Here is an 18,377-nt window from a genome sequence, read left to right on the forward strand (position 1 = left end):
TGACCATGAACGCCAGCTCGTGAGTTATAAACAGTGCATGTGAAAGTATCAGGAGACACCATGAGGAGGATTTGTGGAAAAAAGAAGAAGTTTGGAGCTGTGGAATTAGGCGATTTTCACTAAGACAAGCGCCTCCCACTATGCCAATGGTGGGGGTCGACCAGACTCACAGACAGGGGAATCACTGGAAAAACTCAACGCCACTTCCTAACTCGGTGAGTGAGTAAACTATACATCAAAGATAACACTTAAAATGTCCGGATTTCTCCTTTAATTCTTTACACATGGCTAAATTCTTGGCCTAGATGAAAAGCCTCTGTTAGAACAGTTTTGAATTGATCATAGGTGCCCATGTGTCTTACAGGGAACTTAATGGTGTTGGCACATGCAGACACAACAGGGTAACAGACACCATGATCCCCAAAGTCTTTAGTGCAGTCATGGTTGAACTCGACCACTACAGCAAAATCCTTCTTCTCTGAGGGAAGAAGTGGGATGTGACCTTGGCCTGTGATCCACTGCAGAAGCCTTGCAGGTGTGATGGGAGTGGGACTTGGGCCATCGGTGTCATCTCCATGCCCCTGATCTTCAGCTATGAAGTAAATAGATTTAAGTGTTACGTGACAGTTTAAAGGTCCTTTTACTTTACGGCTTACAACCATTTCAGTAAATTACACAAGGGTAATCTCAGCCACAAAATGACAGCTGACTGACTGGGTTAAGATTTTCAAATGGAAGGTACTATAATAATGAATCAAAACATTTTAGGGAGCATATAACTTACCTGCAACTACAGGTGGCACCTGGGTATCTTTTTAAGACTACAAGCAGTCAAACTGCAGTTTGACAACGGAATATAGGATTTGCTGGGAATCAGAAATTATATACCTTCATAAAGGAAGTCCTGAATGAAGTCCATCATCTTCATCTCAACCTGATGCCTGTTAGTCCCCAAGTCACTCAGTTCAGGACGAATGGATGCCACGACAAACTCTGCATTGACCTATGACGAGAAAGTTATAATGTAAATTATATTAATCACCATGGGCACCTGAGGTAGGAAGCTCAACTAAAATCTTCATGACTGCAACCCACATACTGAACTGTGCATCCCACAAATGCATATTCTTTACAAATGGGCACCATTTAAAAAAGGGAAATAAAACAGGCTTTTCAACGGTAGGCCTATAAACGTTATTGCCAGATAGCATTATTACAACAGATAAACATCTACCGAACAAATTCCAAACTTTTTGCGATATGTTAATATGGTCACTTGTTTTTTCTTACTTTTACATCTTCCCCAGGAACAAACAGGGGCTGGCAGATATCTGGATACTTCCTGATTAATGACAGAAGGTCATACAGCTTCAGCCCTTCCGTTAGCTGTTCCAACATAGGCTGCAACCTCAGCATTGCATGGAGTATGATGACACTGCAAAAGTAGAAACATTAGCTACAAAACCACACTCAAGTTAGTATATCTTCTTATACAAACAGAAACACGCATACCGAACAATGGACTCCTTCTTTTCAAATGAGACATTTCCAGTATATCCGTGATCGTAGATGTCGTCAGATAGGTCTTGAATTGATTGCTCTGTCGATGACTCTACCTGAAAATGTAAATTAAGACTAAGAACATCCTGGAGCAATATTTCATGTAAACATGACAATATAAATTGACAGGGAATGCCCCCCCACCCCTTAATTTTTTTTACATAACCCAGCAGCAGTTCTAATCACACAGGACAGGACATACCTGGTCAATTAACGCCCGCAACTGTACATCTGCCACTGCGCTACTGTTGAGATCCATTGTGTTTATCTGCCCACTGCAGAGGTAGCTGTAAGTCCATGGGCTGAAGAAGGCAGGGGATGGGCCACCTTGTGCCAAACTAACAGCCAAAATCTCTCCAACAGTCCTATTTACACAAATTGAGCATGAATGCATTTACTTAAGTTAGAAAACATTTACCGAGTAGTTGGTCAACACTTTTTTATCAAAAATAAACACACCTGAAGAGGCCACCGTCAAAGTCAGTCAGAGAATATCGTGGGATCCTCTGATTTTGTGGTCCCTCAAAGAAGCGGCCCTCGATTCCTGCAACAATTTCTATACCAAGAAGAACAAACAGCCTTTAATATGGTGCTCAATGGCCTTCTGCATCAAGTATTTTATTGTATCGTTGTGGCCCTCTGACTTGTATAACTACTAGCCAATTTCTTTAGACCAAAATATCCATCCAGATAAAAATTTAGGGGGTTGTCGAATATGGGTTACTCAGAAGACTGCCACTACTCTAAATTAATGGGTATTCTATTTAAGTACATTAGAGAATGTTATGGGTAAGTATGACATATTACAGAGAACATTGTCTTCATGAAGATTTGGTTTAGGTACCCATATAACCAAAGTACATTACAGTCATTTAGCAGACGCTTTTATCCAAAGCGCCTTACAATAAGTGTATTCAACATGGGTAGGCAAGAAACTACTTATCACCAGAAGTCTTAAGAGCATTCTCTTCTAAAACAAGCAACTAAGAGCATACCTAGCACTAGGGTAAATGAGCAAGAGCTAAAACAAATAAGTGTAGAAAGTTCATAAGCTGACATCTAAAACAATTTCAGTGGACTCTATAGTAGTCTACAGTATATACGAATTCAAATGTGTTCATTTTTGTTATACCTGTGAGAAATTCTTTTCGAAGAGCGCCGTTGTCCACTCCTGCCTCCCCAAAGAAGGTAACTGCCAGGGTAGCAGAGGGTGAATTCTTTTTTTGACGCTGCCATTGCAGAAGGCCCCTCTCCAGAATGTTGGTTCTTGAGATTTGGATTTTGAACTCTTTATCTTTGTCCACTCTTCGATTGATGGTGTCCAATACATCATCAACACTGCCAAACATAACTCAAAATGAAGGCATGTAAACGATTAAATGTTATAAAACCTTAATGCATTTAGACAACATTATTTACCTTTTGATCTGCTCCTCTCCACTGTCCTGGCCCACAGCAGTTTCCTTCCTCATGGCAGTTGTCTCAGCATGGCTAAGATTTTCCTCTCCTCTATAAAGGTACCTACAAGTGAGACATTGATATAAGGGGGAAGAAAGTACTATAGGCACTAGGCAGCATATACGTTTAAAATGAACAAATATACACCATCTCAAATACCTTTCTCCACACATGCTAGCATGGATCTCCAAGAACTGTGGTGAGAACTTCATGAAACAGATAGGACACGGAACCTTCTGATGGAGAACAGAACACAGAAAATGAACAACTGCCACAGCCCCACACAAACAGTTAATGTAGGCATTTCACAAAACATTACGTATAATACCTCTTCAACAGAGGTCTTTGTGTCATGGTGCAGAGGAGGTGCAGTCTCATGGTGCAGATGGGGTGCAGTCTTGGGTGTTGTCACAGAAACTATCTCGACCTCACTTTGACATGTCTAAGATGAAGAGACAAAATAAAAAATTAGTTGCACATACTCACAACGGGTAATGGCTGTCACATCTGGCCAAAACAAAGTCAAATTGGACTCGGAGCTGGGTGTGACTACATAGTACCTGTTGGGCATGGAGATCGTCCATGCACGCACGATAAGTCAGCCATTCCCACACACAGAGAGAGACAGACAACCCTTACAATAGGTTCTATCTGCTCTGTGGATTACAGTATTTCTGTGTGACGTTACATTGCAATTATAAAACCTATGGAATGCCAAGCAGCTGGATGTAGGTTTCTATACAGCACTGAAAAAGTAAAATAACTGAGGACAGTTCTGACTGCTCAAATCAGCTATCACCCACCCTACAATCTCAGTGTGCGTATGGTGCATTATCATTTAAAAATAATGTACACACCATAAAGACGATAATAAATGACTGCGTCTATCAGTCACTATAAATTAGCACAAGCTTGACAACTTCACCAAGTGACAAAACAAATTACATAAAAAATAAAACAATCACCTATTTAATGGTGACATTTACCTCATCATCATCATCATAGTCATCCTCTGACGAATGAGTCTCCACACACTGTTGAACATGGAGGGGCAAAATCTGCAAAGGATAGGTCACCTTGCATGTTTTGCACTGTTCTTTCGGTGTGTGAAGGAACTCTATTGCGTCTGGAGGTAATGGAGTCAGGTCGAACTTGTGTTGCAAAGGCACAGCATACGTGGTGTTTTTCCCTCCCCCCGTAACACTCCGAAGGAAGGTACCAGAGTATCCATCATTGAAATCAGGAGAGATCATGATGAGTCTTCTTTTACCCTGACCACCTGTAACACAACATTGTTAGTATCATTTCATTGTGGTTGTTGGGCCAAGTTATATGAATGGCAATGCATTACAATGGATGTTATACTACACATTTACATCACCTGGAGATTTGTAAAGATAATAGCCTCCGGTCACTTCCATCATCTTGGGATACTCCACTTGCAGTAGTCTGGAGAACTAAAAGAATAGCATAGACTATGATGTCTACATGCTTGAAGAACAGCCTAACACTAGGATGAAAAGCATGTTCAAATAGATACACTAATTGTAACCAGTAGGTTTCGTTGATGACATGTATTATAGAGTTCATTTTGTATGCTATGTTGATTAATTGAATACATAGGACCACAATGGAAATTGGAAACAAGTCCCAAGGACTTTTTTTGTGTTATCCTTTTAATTACTGTACCATGTGCTGTTTACATTACTAACTAATAAAGTATTCAATCAATCTTCATACCTCATCATGGCTCATATCCTTGGATATGTTGACAAGTCTTTTTCCAAGTCCTGCCTGGGCAAGCTGGAACTCTTCCTCTGGGCTTGGGGTTGTCTCTGCATTCATGTTTAACAAGTACAAATAAAAACTAAAAGGCTTCCAGGCTCTTGGAGATGATGTGGATGCTTTTGGAGTCTGCATCTTTCGCTTTCCAAGAAATGAACTTTTCTTGGGGAGAAAATTGAAGGACCTGCATAATTAAAAACAAGATATTTGTTTAAAACATTATAGTACAGCACATTAAGACTAGGTTCCCCGCTCTACATAGATATCTTTGCTGAAAATAGTAGATCTAAAAGCTCACAATCAGGCACGCCGGAAGGGGTTAAATAGTGGGGGGACAGCGACGACGTCATGACTCCCCCCCGCCCCCCTCCCACTGCGTTGCGGGCATGTACGCGCGCGAAGCGCGCATGATTTTTTTTTGCTTAATTAATTCATGAAATGACCATAAAACAGTTAACAACACTCTACCCATCCCAGTGTGTCCCATCCTCAAATGTTTTACTTAAGTAAAAGTATCAAGGGTTAGAAAACTTTTTTTTCACATTTGAAAACTTGTGAAATGGGACCTTCTGCATAATGAGTAGCCTACTTTTACTTTTGGTACTTTAAATACATTTTGATACCAATACTTTTCTACTTTTACTCAAGTACATTTTGAATACCTTACTTTTACTTGTAACAGAGTATTTTTACTTCGCAGAATTTATACTTTTGTTTAAGTAAAACATTTGAGTACTTTTTCCACCACTGGTATTCAGTGCATGCAGTGACTGTTAGTGCACACAGGACGAGGGAGTTGAGGGACACAGCATAGCGACCCTTCATTTCAATAATGACAATAATGACACCCTCCCCAAAACCTGCAGAACATGTTTAGCACAGCCACAGTGATCAAGACTTGTTTATTAGAGGCAATTAGCATGTCTGGCTGGGGCCGCTTGACAATGCGAACGGTGGGGTGGGCGGAGGCTGCGGAGCTACTGCGCCGGTAGAGAAAAAAAAAGACTTTTTTTTTTTTTCAAAAAGAAGTCGATAGCTGAAAAGTGGGGGGACACAGAGGACCGTGTGACCCCGCCTCCGGCGCCTATGCTCACAATGCTTGCAGCCTGATGCCTTGAGCTTGTAGATCTGCTATTTTCACTGAATGTTGGCCCCAGAATAGGGATTCTTATAGGTTCAAGTGGTTAAATTAACAGACAAAATGCATAAAATCTCAGACCTGTTCATGTCGTTATCCAGAGGAGTGTGTTGCACGTTCTGAGTGAGCACATTGATGAGGTTCTGTGCAACTGAAGCCACGTTTGAATTATAATCAGCATTCTGTCAAACAACAAAGACAATACATTAATTAATTTCAATTTTATATAGCACCAAATCACACACATTATATCATGACACTTTACAGCAGGTCAAGACCATAATATTCAGGCCAGCAGTCTAGTGCTTAACGTCCAGGGAAGGGTCCTTCATACCATTACTAAATGTAATTAAATCATAATTTCAAAAATTCATTCGACAACTATAAAAGTATACCTAGACAAAACGTATTGTGGACCTTACTACAGACCATAGCGGGCAAAATCATGCTTAATAACAATAATGTTCTTAGCTTAATGATAATGGCCTATTGCATATCGATTAAAAAATAGCACCAAAACTACCAGTTCAGCAGGGTTGCACCAGAAGAGACAGTCTGTGGTGCATTTAAAATAAATTACTTTTGAATAATGTGATTATATTTGTAACACAATAACATCTTCATTTAAACTGGAACTAGGCCTACTTGAGGTCTCCATCTCCATCGCTCTGATTGTTACAACATTAACCCATCATTATCGGATATTTTACTAGCATCTATCTTATTAAAAACTGTTCTTACTTGCACGCTGGTGACGCTGGTGTTGGTAGTGGTACCGGCTGCGGCTGGTACTCTTGGTCTTGGACCGGGTGGATGCAGCCGGAACGGATCCATTTCCAACGTTGAACTAGCTGAAGCTAGCTAGCTGTGATGCTAGCTAACGTGACTCCACCTTTATGGTACTTCCTGATCGCACGATGATGACATCACGGGGGGGACCTGTCACTCATGATTCCACGCCCCTCTCGGTTGAGGCCGCGCCCCCACGCAACTTCAGGGCCAAAAGATGACGTAAAACTTTTCAACCCGTAAGTGAAAAAAGTTAGAGGCGAAAAAAACAAAAAAATCTGAAACCGAAAAAAAAAGATTTGAATCCGTAAAAATAAGATCTGAATCCGTAAAAATAAAATCTGAAACTGAAAAAAATAATTTACTCAAAAATCTAAATATATATTAAAGTGAAAAGCGAAAATAAATAATTTATTCAAAAGTGTTGAAGAAGCGAATCAAAAATACATTTGAACTGAAAAAAACTTTTGAATACGTTTTTGTATTTTTCAAAGTTCAAGATAAAAATGTGAGACTTTTGGTTTCAATTCTTATTTTTCCACTTGAATTTAAATATTTTTTCGTGAACAATTTTTAGTAAATGATCAAAACTTTTGGCCCTGAAATGCTTCCATAAGGGACCCCCATAAGAGAAGATTTATGTTGTTAAAATTTAATTTAAAAAGATTTGTTCAAAAATACCACATCTACAAGCTCACAACACTCGAACTGATTTTGATGCTATATTAACACATTTAGCTGGGGACCCTCTGGAACCCCCCCACCACCTCTCTTTGAGAACCACTGTTTTAAGACATGTTGCCATGGGCAACAGGCTGGTGGCCAACAAATGTAGCAGGGGGGCCGCAGTCAGAATGGTTGATGAGTCCACAGCTAACATGAAACGGAGCTATAAGACACCGGCCATATGGACAACATGGAGGGGACAGACTCTTGAGACTGGGGAGGCGTGACAACAAGAGACACAGTATGTTGGATAAGGAGAAAAAAAGTACAGCAGTTCAGTGTATCCTTGTATACTTTTGGTGAAATTATATATAATAAATTATGGAATATTGTGGTTGTAAATGTACTCCGCTTCTTGGTGGCCCTGTCGTGTGTTATTCATGCAAAAATGAAGGTCTCTTTGTTTACAAAACAAAAATGTCAAAAGAGGTGTCTTTGTTGCTGTGTTAAACTGCTTTGACAATGTGATTGATGGTGGTTATGTAAAACAGCGCATACCAGTAAGCCAAATATGACATCTAACTACTTGTAAATGAGACAGACAGACTACACACAATGCTATGATCAAAGTGACCTTCTGTTGTTATTTTGCTGCTTCTTTTCTTGGTCCCTTGGCTACAAGAAGCCCCAACACAGTGCCTGAGGCATTCCGTTTTTGGCCTGAGGCACTGTGTGTCCTATCAGTTACCTTTCTAGATGTCAACATGCCAGACTGAAATATTAGCGCTCAGACAATCTCATTATAAATTTCGCCTTTGTCTTCCTTTGTGAATCAACTCTAAGGTTGGCTTTCTTTTCACCAGTGGTTGCGGGCCATATTACATATCTCGGCAATATGTAACTCCATATATTTTGGGAAGTTTTGTCGAGCTTTATACAAGACAATATCATATTGAGCCATAAGGTTACAGTTTCTTTTACCATCTCCCTTTGGCATATCAGATTTCAGACTAGACCAGAGCTATTGTGTGTATTGTGTGTGTACTGTGCGTGTATACGTATGTGAATATATGTGCACGTGTGTTTACATCCATGTTTGCTTGTACTAGGTTTGTGTGTGTACACATGCATGTTTAGTTTTTTTCTTCAGCGATGTGCCTGTCTGACCCCTATCGACCATATAACCACTAATGATTTCTTGGAGAACGATGAAGCCTCTGATTTCTAAATTGAACGTTGGGTTTCTTGACTCCAACATCGCCTGTCATGAGATCCACATTGTTGATTTACATCGAGCCCTCAGTTTGACATAGAAACGGCCTGTTTTGCGCTCCAAAAGAGAGACTACAGTACGCTTGACAAGCTACAGTATGGCTCTCCGAGCGCTCCAGGAGTGGTTTGATTGCTATTCCATTTGGCATTTGATCCACAAGAAACATATGTGCTTCAAGCAAGTCTTTGAGGTCGCCAGCGGTGATAGGGTGACGTTTGCACACATGGATTCTGCATCTACGGCAGGACACAAGTGGGACAGCACAGTCGACTATGTGGTCCTCAAAGTCATTCAAAACAAGCAATGTTCTTGAGAGGGAACGCCATCTGAAAAACATTTTGAATTGTAGTTGAAGCGTGTAGTCATGTTAAAGCAGGGGACAAATGGGATTTATCCTTTCGTTATTGTCACACAAGATGCAAATCCCGAACAGCCGCTGCCTTATACTGCCAGTAAAATGTCTTAACAAATGCAAAAACACAGATCCTTATGTCCTCACCAAGCCATCTAGCATCTGCCTGTCTTTGCATACAAGAAAATTTGCCTGAGCATTTGTGACACTCATTATACGATATGTCCCCAACAGCCATTGCCTTTTACAGTGCATCCAGTAAAAGTCTTCACAAAAGTTGTCCCCTGAGACATTGTGACTCACATTTAACATTACACAATGAAAAAAGTAAACATGCATATACTGAAAATGTACTTATATCTGTATTATGTATGTATTCTGTATATCTGTAAGTGTAGGTGTTGAACCTCTCCTGTGAGTCTGCTGTGGCAGTTCGAAGTTTATGCCTCTAACTTCAAAGAACAAATCATTCAGTCTCACTGTCTCGATCCCAAACTGACACATTTAGCCTGGAAACCTGGCGAATCTTCGAGTTAATTTCATGAATGAGCATTAGTCTGGCGATGCCAGGCTAGTGACACATACTTCTGATAATGAAATAGAGAAGGCCTGAAAGTATTCAGGCTACTGCCATGTCAGAGCAAACAATTCCTGTCAGGAGGCTTCTGTCAGCACCACACGTTTTCAAACAAGACAACATTCAGTACATATGGCACAGCAAATTAACGTCAGAATAACATAACCCTGCATGGCATGTCAAGTTTAGCATCTCAGCTCCAGGGCTGAAAAAGAGACAGGCATTTGTTTTGAGTGCACCACTCAATATGACGTTTCTGATGAATGAGATAAAACAATATATTGATGCCTGAAATGAAAAGCATGCAATCTCAGCTCAACACAAAGTTGTTTGTTATTACGTTTAGGAGAATTCAGGACTCCCGGCTAGCTTGGAATGTGTGGGCATTTTTATTGCCGTTAGCCAAATGAGTGGGCATTCTTGGCATGGGGTTGTCATGTGTATAACTATACAGCTCCAGCCCTTGTTGCCCCTCTGACTGTTATAAGCCTCCATAATGAGATCAAACTAGCGTTGGACTCTGACTAACAACGACTCCTTTATTCTGTTGTTCTCTCTTACAACTCTGGGGAGAAGACTGGACTCTGTTGTTGTTTACCTTGCATTGCCTTGGAGTAGAAAATTCTCTTCATACGTATCTCGTCATCAGAGCTGAATCCACCTTTGACATACATTACAGTATGCCGTTTTTAAACAAAGGAAAGTGGTTGTAGACGTGATTGTCTGCGCAAAATAACAGATATTTCCCCACACCTCAAAATGATTCCAAATCACATAAGTAAGAGACACTTTAAGTGAGCCGTGCAATTTTTCTCAAAGTGATTTTCACAGCTCGACTAGCTTAGATTGCATTAAATGTATGTGATGTTCTGATTGATTGTGAACAGTAGTGTCTTTTGTTTTAGATGGCCGAGACTGATCTAACACATCTATCACAGCCTGCGCCAAGCACAGATTATGGTCTCAGCAGGGAAACAGGTTTATTTCCATGCCCAATGATGAACTCAGCATCTGCCACACTCAGACCAAATGAACAGATACACAAGTCATAGAGAGCTGTCAACGATAAACAGTACAAATGCCAGATAATACAGTAGCTATCCATCCAACCCGTATGTTATGTTTTAAGTACAGCAGATGACCAAGATAGCAAAATGAGATGTCATTCGTGGTATACAAGGTACCTTAATGAGTATAATTCCATACAATTTAAAGTCGGTGATTATACAGTAGTATGCAGCAGTTCACTCTGATTCAGACTTTCCTCTGCTGTTCTAGTGATGTCTGTCAGACTAAACTTCTGTATTTAGGGGAATAAAGAGGGCTTCCAGCATTTGGTTTCTGATGGCAATAACATCCCAAGGCTTTTGACAACTATGCATTTTTACTATTCTCTTCTTATCCTGTGCTGTAACACCCTGAATCCCCCCTAGAGATTAATAAAATGTTTATCTTATCTATTGTCCTAATATGGATTTGTAGCCTCCAACCTTTTTGGTATGCCTTTTTGATAAATGCTTGCTAGTTATACTAAGCAGATACCTGTGTTGATACCTGTTCACATATTATGTTTTGTTATTCACATTTGTTGTCCTAGTTTCTTTGAAGCAATTAATTGTTTTCTTTACACTCTACTTAGCCTTCAGGCCATTTTCTCTGATCCCGCACTTCTAAAGTCGTTCTGGAACAGAGCATCGGCTAAATGCCTAAATTGAAATTGTAAATTGTTCCAGCCTGAGAATGAATCTCAAGAGAGAGTGTTCCTGATCTAGTCTATCTAAGAGCAGCAATAAACCCCACACTAAAAAGATGATACATTTTGTTTCAAAATATGTTTCAAAATACACAAATTAAGGATTTTGTGCTTCCTGACGGCTATAATATTTGTGAGGAAGCTTACTGTAAATGGTCTTGCTGTTTATAATGACTTGATTATTTCAGCCTGGCAAATGCTTTCATGAGGATCAAGAGACTGTGGGTTGGAGTTGTAGAGCTCACATCAAGTTGATGGATCTCGGTCTTGAATGGCTGTGACTGTCACTGGGAAGCAGGAAAGGTCATGTTTGGACACATATTCAGAGTCGAAGCACATTGGAGCAAGCTGTGTGTGTGTGTGTGTGTGTGTGTGTGTGTGTGTGTGTGTGTGTGTGTGTGTGTGTGTGTGTGTGTGTGTGTGTGTGTGCGTGTGCGTGTGTGTGTGTGAGTGACCTATTGCAGGATGGATGGGAGCAGCCGGCCCTGGTACAATTAAGGCCCAGACTGCTTCAATACATTTCTCCCCTGTATTATAAAACCTTGATCGTTATGCAAAGCGCATGCCTTTGGTAGCCTTGGGACAGAACCCTGGTATGAGGTGCGCTAGCTGGAGCATTCTCCAGCAGTGTTATATTTTGACAGCAAAGTTTGATTCAGTTTTAGTCATAGTCTTAAAGGGACTACACCATGAATTTTAACTTTTTCTTCTTTTTTGTGTGTTTTTGGTCTCCCCTACCTCTCTTCTATCCCCAAAAATACCCCAGTTTGAACACTCAGGCTTTCACAGCAAATCTGGGGTTTTCTGTAAATTGGTCTCAAAACAGGCCAAACTGAAATGCACCCGAACGTGACGTCACGTTTGGGTACAATCCCTCCTGTTTTTCAGTTAATTTTTTTAAAATCTTTTTTGTATTTATTTTGTATTTATTTATTTTTTCTTATTTATTTATTTTACCTTTTCCACACAGAACCAGGAGATAACATGCATACAAACTGGCTCAATAGCGCCCCGTGCCAAACAGGACAATGTGGTATTGCTGGTGAAAGTGCTTTATAAGCCAGAGAGAAGTTAGTTGGAATGAGTATCTGAGGCTTGATTTAGGCTCAAACCTTTTGAAAAACGTTGGAGGGACATAAACAATATGATATTAAATATTATTATTATTTAAATTCATGGTGTAGATCCTTTAATTTTTTTGTCATATTTTAGTCACCTGAAATGTTTTAGTCTAGTTTTTAGACTTTATGCCAAATTATTCCTCCCCACACACATTGCTGCGTTGTCACTGTTGTTGTATCCTACTGACTCACCTGCCAGTGAGGAGCCCCCACCGGGAGGACGTAGAGCCTTTGTGCTACTCCTCCCGCCCAACACTCCCTGCTGACAGGTGCCGCCCCAGCCCGTAGGAGTACAGTGCTATTTGCAGTGATCTATTTTCTCTGATCCCACACTTCTAAGTCGTTCTGGATAAGAGCAAAATACATGATCGCATGTTGAGATGTTGTGGGCTTGCTTTTTTTTCTTTCTTTTTTTTGCAATTTGGGGGGGAAATTTTTAAACTAGAAAGGGGCACGCCACAGAGTGCATATCTCTGCCAGGCTGGGTGGCCTGACCAGGGCCGTGTAAGACATGTGTTGCAGCCATCAGCACCCGAGGAAGCTGCAGAGAGAAATAGCTTTCCTGGTTCAACTTTTCACATTTGTGGTACACGGTATATGAGCAGAAATGAAAGCGCTTTTGGTGGGTGCGCTCTATAATAGAGGCCCCCTCAACATGTGACTCCAACTTGGGGTTCATTGGATGATTTGTTCAAGATGCATGGTGTTTGTACATTTTAGAAGCCAATTACACAGTCAGTTAACAGTAAAATCATGTTTCTGGCAACAGTGACATTTGTAGCATTTGTGGCACCCCCTATGGGTCTTAGTGGACTCACGTTTAGAGGCCCCTCAATATGGGATTGACATTTGGGGTCGAATGGACATGATTTTGGCATTTTTAGTCAAATCAAGTTTGGAAGCCAATTATAGCCAACCGGTATGGAATTGAAAAAAGCAGTATGATACATGCTAATCACATGACTCCAGAGATAAGGAGTCACGATTTGTGTGAGTTTAGACAAAATCTGTAGGAGTAGTAGCAAAAAGTGTGTTTTGAATAAAATGCAAAATAGCCTACAGTATATGGGGAGTTTATTGTAGGCTGCCTACAGTTCAAGAGTTATAGGACAAAACACCCAAACAGCACCACCATGAGGCTGATTTGAACATTTTTGTTTGACTGTCTTCCTTGGCCTACTGGCAGCATGCACGTAATTTTTGCCGTTTTGCCCTGGCGGAGATAAAAAGCAGACACTTTAAATGTAAAATGCCCAAAATAGGGACACCAAGAACTTTGTACTGTATGTAGGAGTAAACCTTTTTGTTTGGTCATAAGCTATGCATGAGAAAATACATTCTCAGTGAAATAGTGAATAATCATTGTTATGAATACTGTTGTTTAATGGTCCTCTAGATTAGAACATAATTATGATAAAAAGTGAGGGAGGAAATGAGAAAATTGCCCTGCGATCTCAATTAGACTGTCATGTTTCTGTGGATATGTAAATACAAAACAGGTGTTGAATTTTTATAAAGACTTATATGCCATATAGATTTAAGGAAACGTGTGTACGTTTTATTTTTGTGAGATTACATAGACCCATGATAAGGCCAAAGAATGAGGCATTCACAGCTGGATTGGATTACTGTGAAATAACAAATGACTGTAAATGAACTGTTTGGACACCGGCCAGTGAAAATGATATATTGCACAAGGTTTCAAAGTGGGGTCCACGGTCCCAAGGGGGACCGCAAGAGGGTGCCAGGGGAAAGGAGAGGAAAAAGAAGAAAGAGGAATTTCTGTGTGTGAAGTTTGTTGGATCAGCAGTCCTCCAAAAATATCTCTAAATGCACAAATCCTATATATGCAGGTCCCTGATGTCATTACTGTACTGTATATGACGTCATAGTACTGAAGCAATATACTGGCCTTCAAGTATAATCTGAACATGAGTACTCTGACAATGGGTACTACGGGTATTGCATAACCAAAGGGGCATGTGCCCCAACAGGCATCGTACTAGCTTTCAAACATTTTTTAAAATAGAGCTACAAGCTCACATAGATTGGCTACAAGCTGGCTACAAGCTCACAGGCTTTGCTTTGAGAAGTTATAGATCGGCTATTTTTGGCAAATGTTCCCCCGAGAATAGGGATGCTGGGGTTCAAGTGGTTAAATGTCAAACAACACAATACATTTAACCAAACAACACAGTGTTGTTTGGTTAAATGTCAAACAACACAATACATGTCAAACATGTACAAACATGAGTGCCAATGGAGTCTAGATGAGAACCTGACAGAACCGGGTCCAATCTGTCCTAATGGAAACTGATATTCTCTCAAGTCTTCCTCATGACATACTGAATGTTGGGGGAAAGATTTACATATTAACGTACCGCAATATGACATAAATGTAACGTAACGTAAAGTAATTCAGGGGTGCTGTGGATGAAAAAAATATTTACAGGGGTGCCCTGAGCCAAAACATTTTAACAACCACTGCTGTAGACTGACAGACAGACAGACAGATCAATAGATAGATAGATAGATAGATAGATAAGATACATGGAGACATTTTGCACCAGTGGGACACAAACCCACACAACCAAAAGGGAGGAGGAGAAGAGAGAGGACGAGAGGAGAGAGGAAGGGGTGTAAGGAAGAGGGGAGGGGTGTCATCAATTAGCTGCAGTGGTTATACAGAATAATGGCCTTCTACCACACAATTCAATTACAATGCAATCTTTATTTCAGACCCAGGGAGATCCATATCACTATTATACAACACAACACAATAAAATAGCAGAAATTAAAAAAGTAAAATAAAATGCAAATAGCCCACATTGTTCAGTTTCTGACATACAAACATGAGCGCCAATGGAGTCTAGATGAGAACCTGACAGAACCGGGTCCGTTATGACAGCGATGATGTCACTTCATCATTTACAAACACTGTGATACAAACAATGCCATTATTTCAACCCACTCCTTGTACCGCAAAGCCAAAGTACAGGCACTTGCATGTGCTACATGACTGTCATCACATCATGTCAACAGCCCAGAGCAGACTCGTACACTCAGTCCCGGGGTGGTCCTCAAACCTCACCACCACCACACATCTCTCCCTGTCAGAGCCTGGTGTCCTCCCTCCTCTTTAATTATCCCTCCATCCCTCCTTTCTCTCCTCCCCTTTCTCTCTCCTTCTTGACGCCACTCATGGCAGCCGTGCAAATGTCCTTTTCACTAATGCCCGGCGCATCTGGCGCTGTGCGAGAGGAAAAGATTCCTTGCCTGGCTCAGATAAACGAATGAGGCTAATCGACAAGGACAGGGCATAATAAACTGCTTCTTCAGCAGATATAAAGTAATGGTAATGTCTGAATTATTTAGTATGAGAGCGTTTCACGTTTCTACCGGCCGAAACACAATGGTGTGTCTTGGGAAAGGCGTCTGCTTGTGTTATAGTACATTTTAATTACCGCGTGCTGCTTAACAGGTATGCGGTTGGCAGTGTTTTTGAAAGCCTTTTCCTAGCCAAGGTAGTGTCTGGAATATTGCTGAACCTGACACCTGAAGTCTAATGCGATGAAAAGTGGGGTCCGTGGACCCCTAGGGGTCCTTGAGAGGGTTCCAGGGGGTCCCCATATAAATGGATAGTTAGGAACCAAATGGGCCCTTATGTGACTGTAACTCTGAGAGTGTACAAATAGAACCAAATGGACCCTTACGGGTCCATTTGGTTCTATTTGTACACTCTCAGAGTTATGGTGGTCCGTGGTCTAATGCAGGGATTCTCAAAGTGGGGTCCAGGGAACCCAGGGCCCTATATACATCAGCTATTTAAAAAAGTGTTCGCATATTTTTTAATTTTTTACCACCACACATTTTGTATGGGGTCCCTGGCATTAAATATTTTCAGATGGGGGTCCACGGCCAAATACACATTAATTTAGGGGTCCTTGACATTGAAAAGGTTTGAGAACTACAGTACTAGTCTAATGTACGTAGTATGACTGGGTCGCTTTCCGATAAGAACAGATTTTCATGCCGACAAAGACATTTTTGGGTAACTCCCAGCCAAGTGCTTTCCATTGGCTGTGGAGATAGACTCTTGGCCCGCCAGTATTCACTGGCTGAGAAGAGAGCGGAGCCACTAGGGAGGTCAGAGGCGCCATGGCAACTTAATGGCGACTAAGAAAGCCTAACGTGGTCAATCCTGGGCAACAGCTGACTCATGATTGAGTGAGCTGATTCTTTCCTCTGATCAACTTCTGCTGGTAGCTGGATTTATGGTAGAAGGCAGGGGATGTGAGCAAATGTATTTCAGAGATGACGTTTGAATAAAAAGATTGTCAGTAGGAACTTGGTTAACAATGGGCAAGTGGAAAGTGCATTCTAATATCCAACTCTTTCAAGTACATCATAGCATCGGTTGTGCAATAAAATGTTCTGCGACTGTTTCCTTCTTCTTCTTTTTTACCAGGGGAATTCATTCTTGTAATGGCGTATTTCAGTTTTACACTTTAATTTCCTAGGTCTACATCAGCGGTTCCCAACCTTTTGTGGATCAGGGCCAATAACTACCATGACTTTTGTTTTGCATTAAGTGTTTCTGTCTCCGCCGGAGACGGAGAGTATGTTTTCGCTTCGTCCCGCTGTGTGTCCCCCCCCCCCCCTAGCCAAGCTAACATTGGTCAAGCTTCACGTGACACGTGACAATATGTTGTCACCAATGCTTTTGATTGGCTAGCGAGACGTATGACGAAATAAAATACTATAAATAGGTGTGTCACTTCAAAAATATGTTTTTGAAGTGAGGTAAGACAGGATCAATCAGTCTTGATTGGAACAGTACCTTCCAGTACAAATCACCCGTCGTGCGTGTGTGTGTCCCTCTGACAACACCTAACATTGGTCAGTTTCACGTGACATCACAATATGTAATATAAATTTATAAATAGCTTAGACAGGAGAGGCTGAGATCACACAATGAAACTAACTCCCATTACGCAAACTGAAGAAGCAGCAAATCATCATCTGAAACCTGATGAAGAAGCAAAGGCCAAAGCTTTTTTAACTAAAAGATATATCTTTTACCCTACTGTATCTCATTAGTTATTGTTATGACAATATAATTGCTATGATATAGTAACATGTTCTATTTTTAGTAAGAATTAGAACATTCCTAGAGAACTATGGTTAAAGATAGGGTACTGTAAGTGATTTCATTTGATTAAAATAGCACGGGTCTGCTGGCGGAGACTTGTGCTCCGAGGAGCACATTTTCTAGTTTTTATATTAATTTTATTAAAATCTTTGTATTTTTAGGGGTCCACTTGCAATGTCCTCACGGCCCACCAGTGGCACTGTGCCCCAGCCCACAGGTTGGGTATCGTTGGTCTACATGCAAGTTTGAAGGTAAGATAGGTGATATTGTTGCTGTCGGCTGTTTTTCAAGTGGGTTGCCAATTTCAACCAATCAGAAGAGAGTGCCCATTTATAAGCTTACATTTGATCCCAGTGTCCCAGTTCCAATTTTGTCTGCTCATTTCTTTGTGTCATCACTTCCAATTTCACTTATTTATCCTGTATCCTGTGTGAGTTCTGATTGGATAGAATTAGTATCCCAACCTGAAAATGTGTTTTTCTGTTTACTAAAGGGCTGGAGAGATGGGGAGACTCCTGTTACTGAACAAACACATAGCAATGATTACCATCCGAATATAAAACTATTTAACACTGATTTGAACACAAAAATATTACTTACACTACCTGGGGCCAATTAAAAATACATGCACTTTGAGCTTTTAGGTTTCATGTGAGCTGAGTGCAGCAGACGGGAACAGGTCATATGATCAACATGAGGAAGGGGTCAAAATGTTAACGCAGTCAATGGACAATTACATGAAACCCCTCCAAA

The 18,377-nt window shown here is 40.7% G+C and overlaps 1 protein-coding gene across 2 annotated transcripts; it reads right to left on the bottom strand.

Moving 5' to 3' along the window:
• Positions 1 to 263: 263 nt before the first annotated feature.
• On the bottom strand, positions 264 to 7,122 carry LOC308077242 (uncharacterized protein). Of its 2 annotated transcripts, none has more exons than XM_080417864.1 (15): positions 6,683 to 7,122; positions 6,023 to 6,123; positions 4,759 to 4,987; positions 4,400 to 4,475; positions 4,005 to 4,297; positions 3,347 to 3,460; positions 3,178 to 3,254; positions 2,980 to 3,069; positions 2,693 to 2,898; positions 2,020 to 2,116; positions 1,763 to 1,925; positions 1,513 to 1,616; positions 1,291 to 1,435; positions 889 to 1,003; positions 264 to 592 (listed from the first exon to the last, which is right to left on the bottom strand). In XM_080417864.1, exons 1-15 carry the CDS (start codon positions 6,773 to 6,775, stop codon positions 279 to 281), a joined length of 2,217 nt encoding a protein of 738 aa, XP_080273990.1. In that variant the 5' UTR covers positions 6,776 to 7,122; the 3' UTR covers positions 264 to 278. The 2 variants fall into 2 exon arrangements, with proteins under 2 accessions (XP_080273990.1, XP_080273989.1); XM_080417863.1 differs by having other exon boundaries at positions 2,980 to 3,081.
• Positions 7,123 to 18,377: the final 11,255 nt, after the last annotated feature.

This window comes from Gymnoscopelus braueri (genome assembly GCF_963280865.1).
Source record: "Gymnoscopelus braueri genome assembly, chromosome: 21".
In the NCBI taxonomy this organism is placed as follows: domain Eukaryota; kingdom Metazoa; phylum Chordata; class Actinopteri; order Myctophiformes; family Myctophidae; genus Gymnoscopelus; species Gymnoscopelus braueri.

Bases quoted from the DNA above. Each gene is read 5' to 3' on its own strand.
- LOC308077242 (XM_080417863.1), bottom strand. From the start codon at position 6,775: ATGGATCCGTTCCGGCTGCATCCACCCGGTCCAAGACCAAGAGTACCA. The intron at 1,436-1,512 runs GTATGCGTGTTT...CTACTTTTGCAG, and splicing joins AAGAAGGAGTCCATTGTTCG to TGTCATCATACTCCATGCAA. The intron at 593-888 runs GTATATAATTTC...TTTACTTCATAG, and splicing joins TCAGGACTTCCTTTATGAAG to CTGAAGATCAGGGGCATGGA.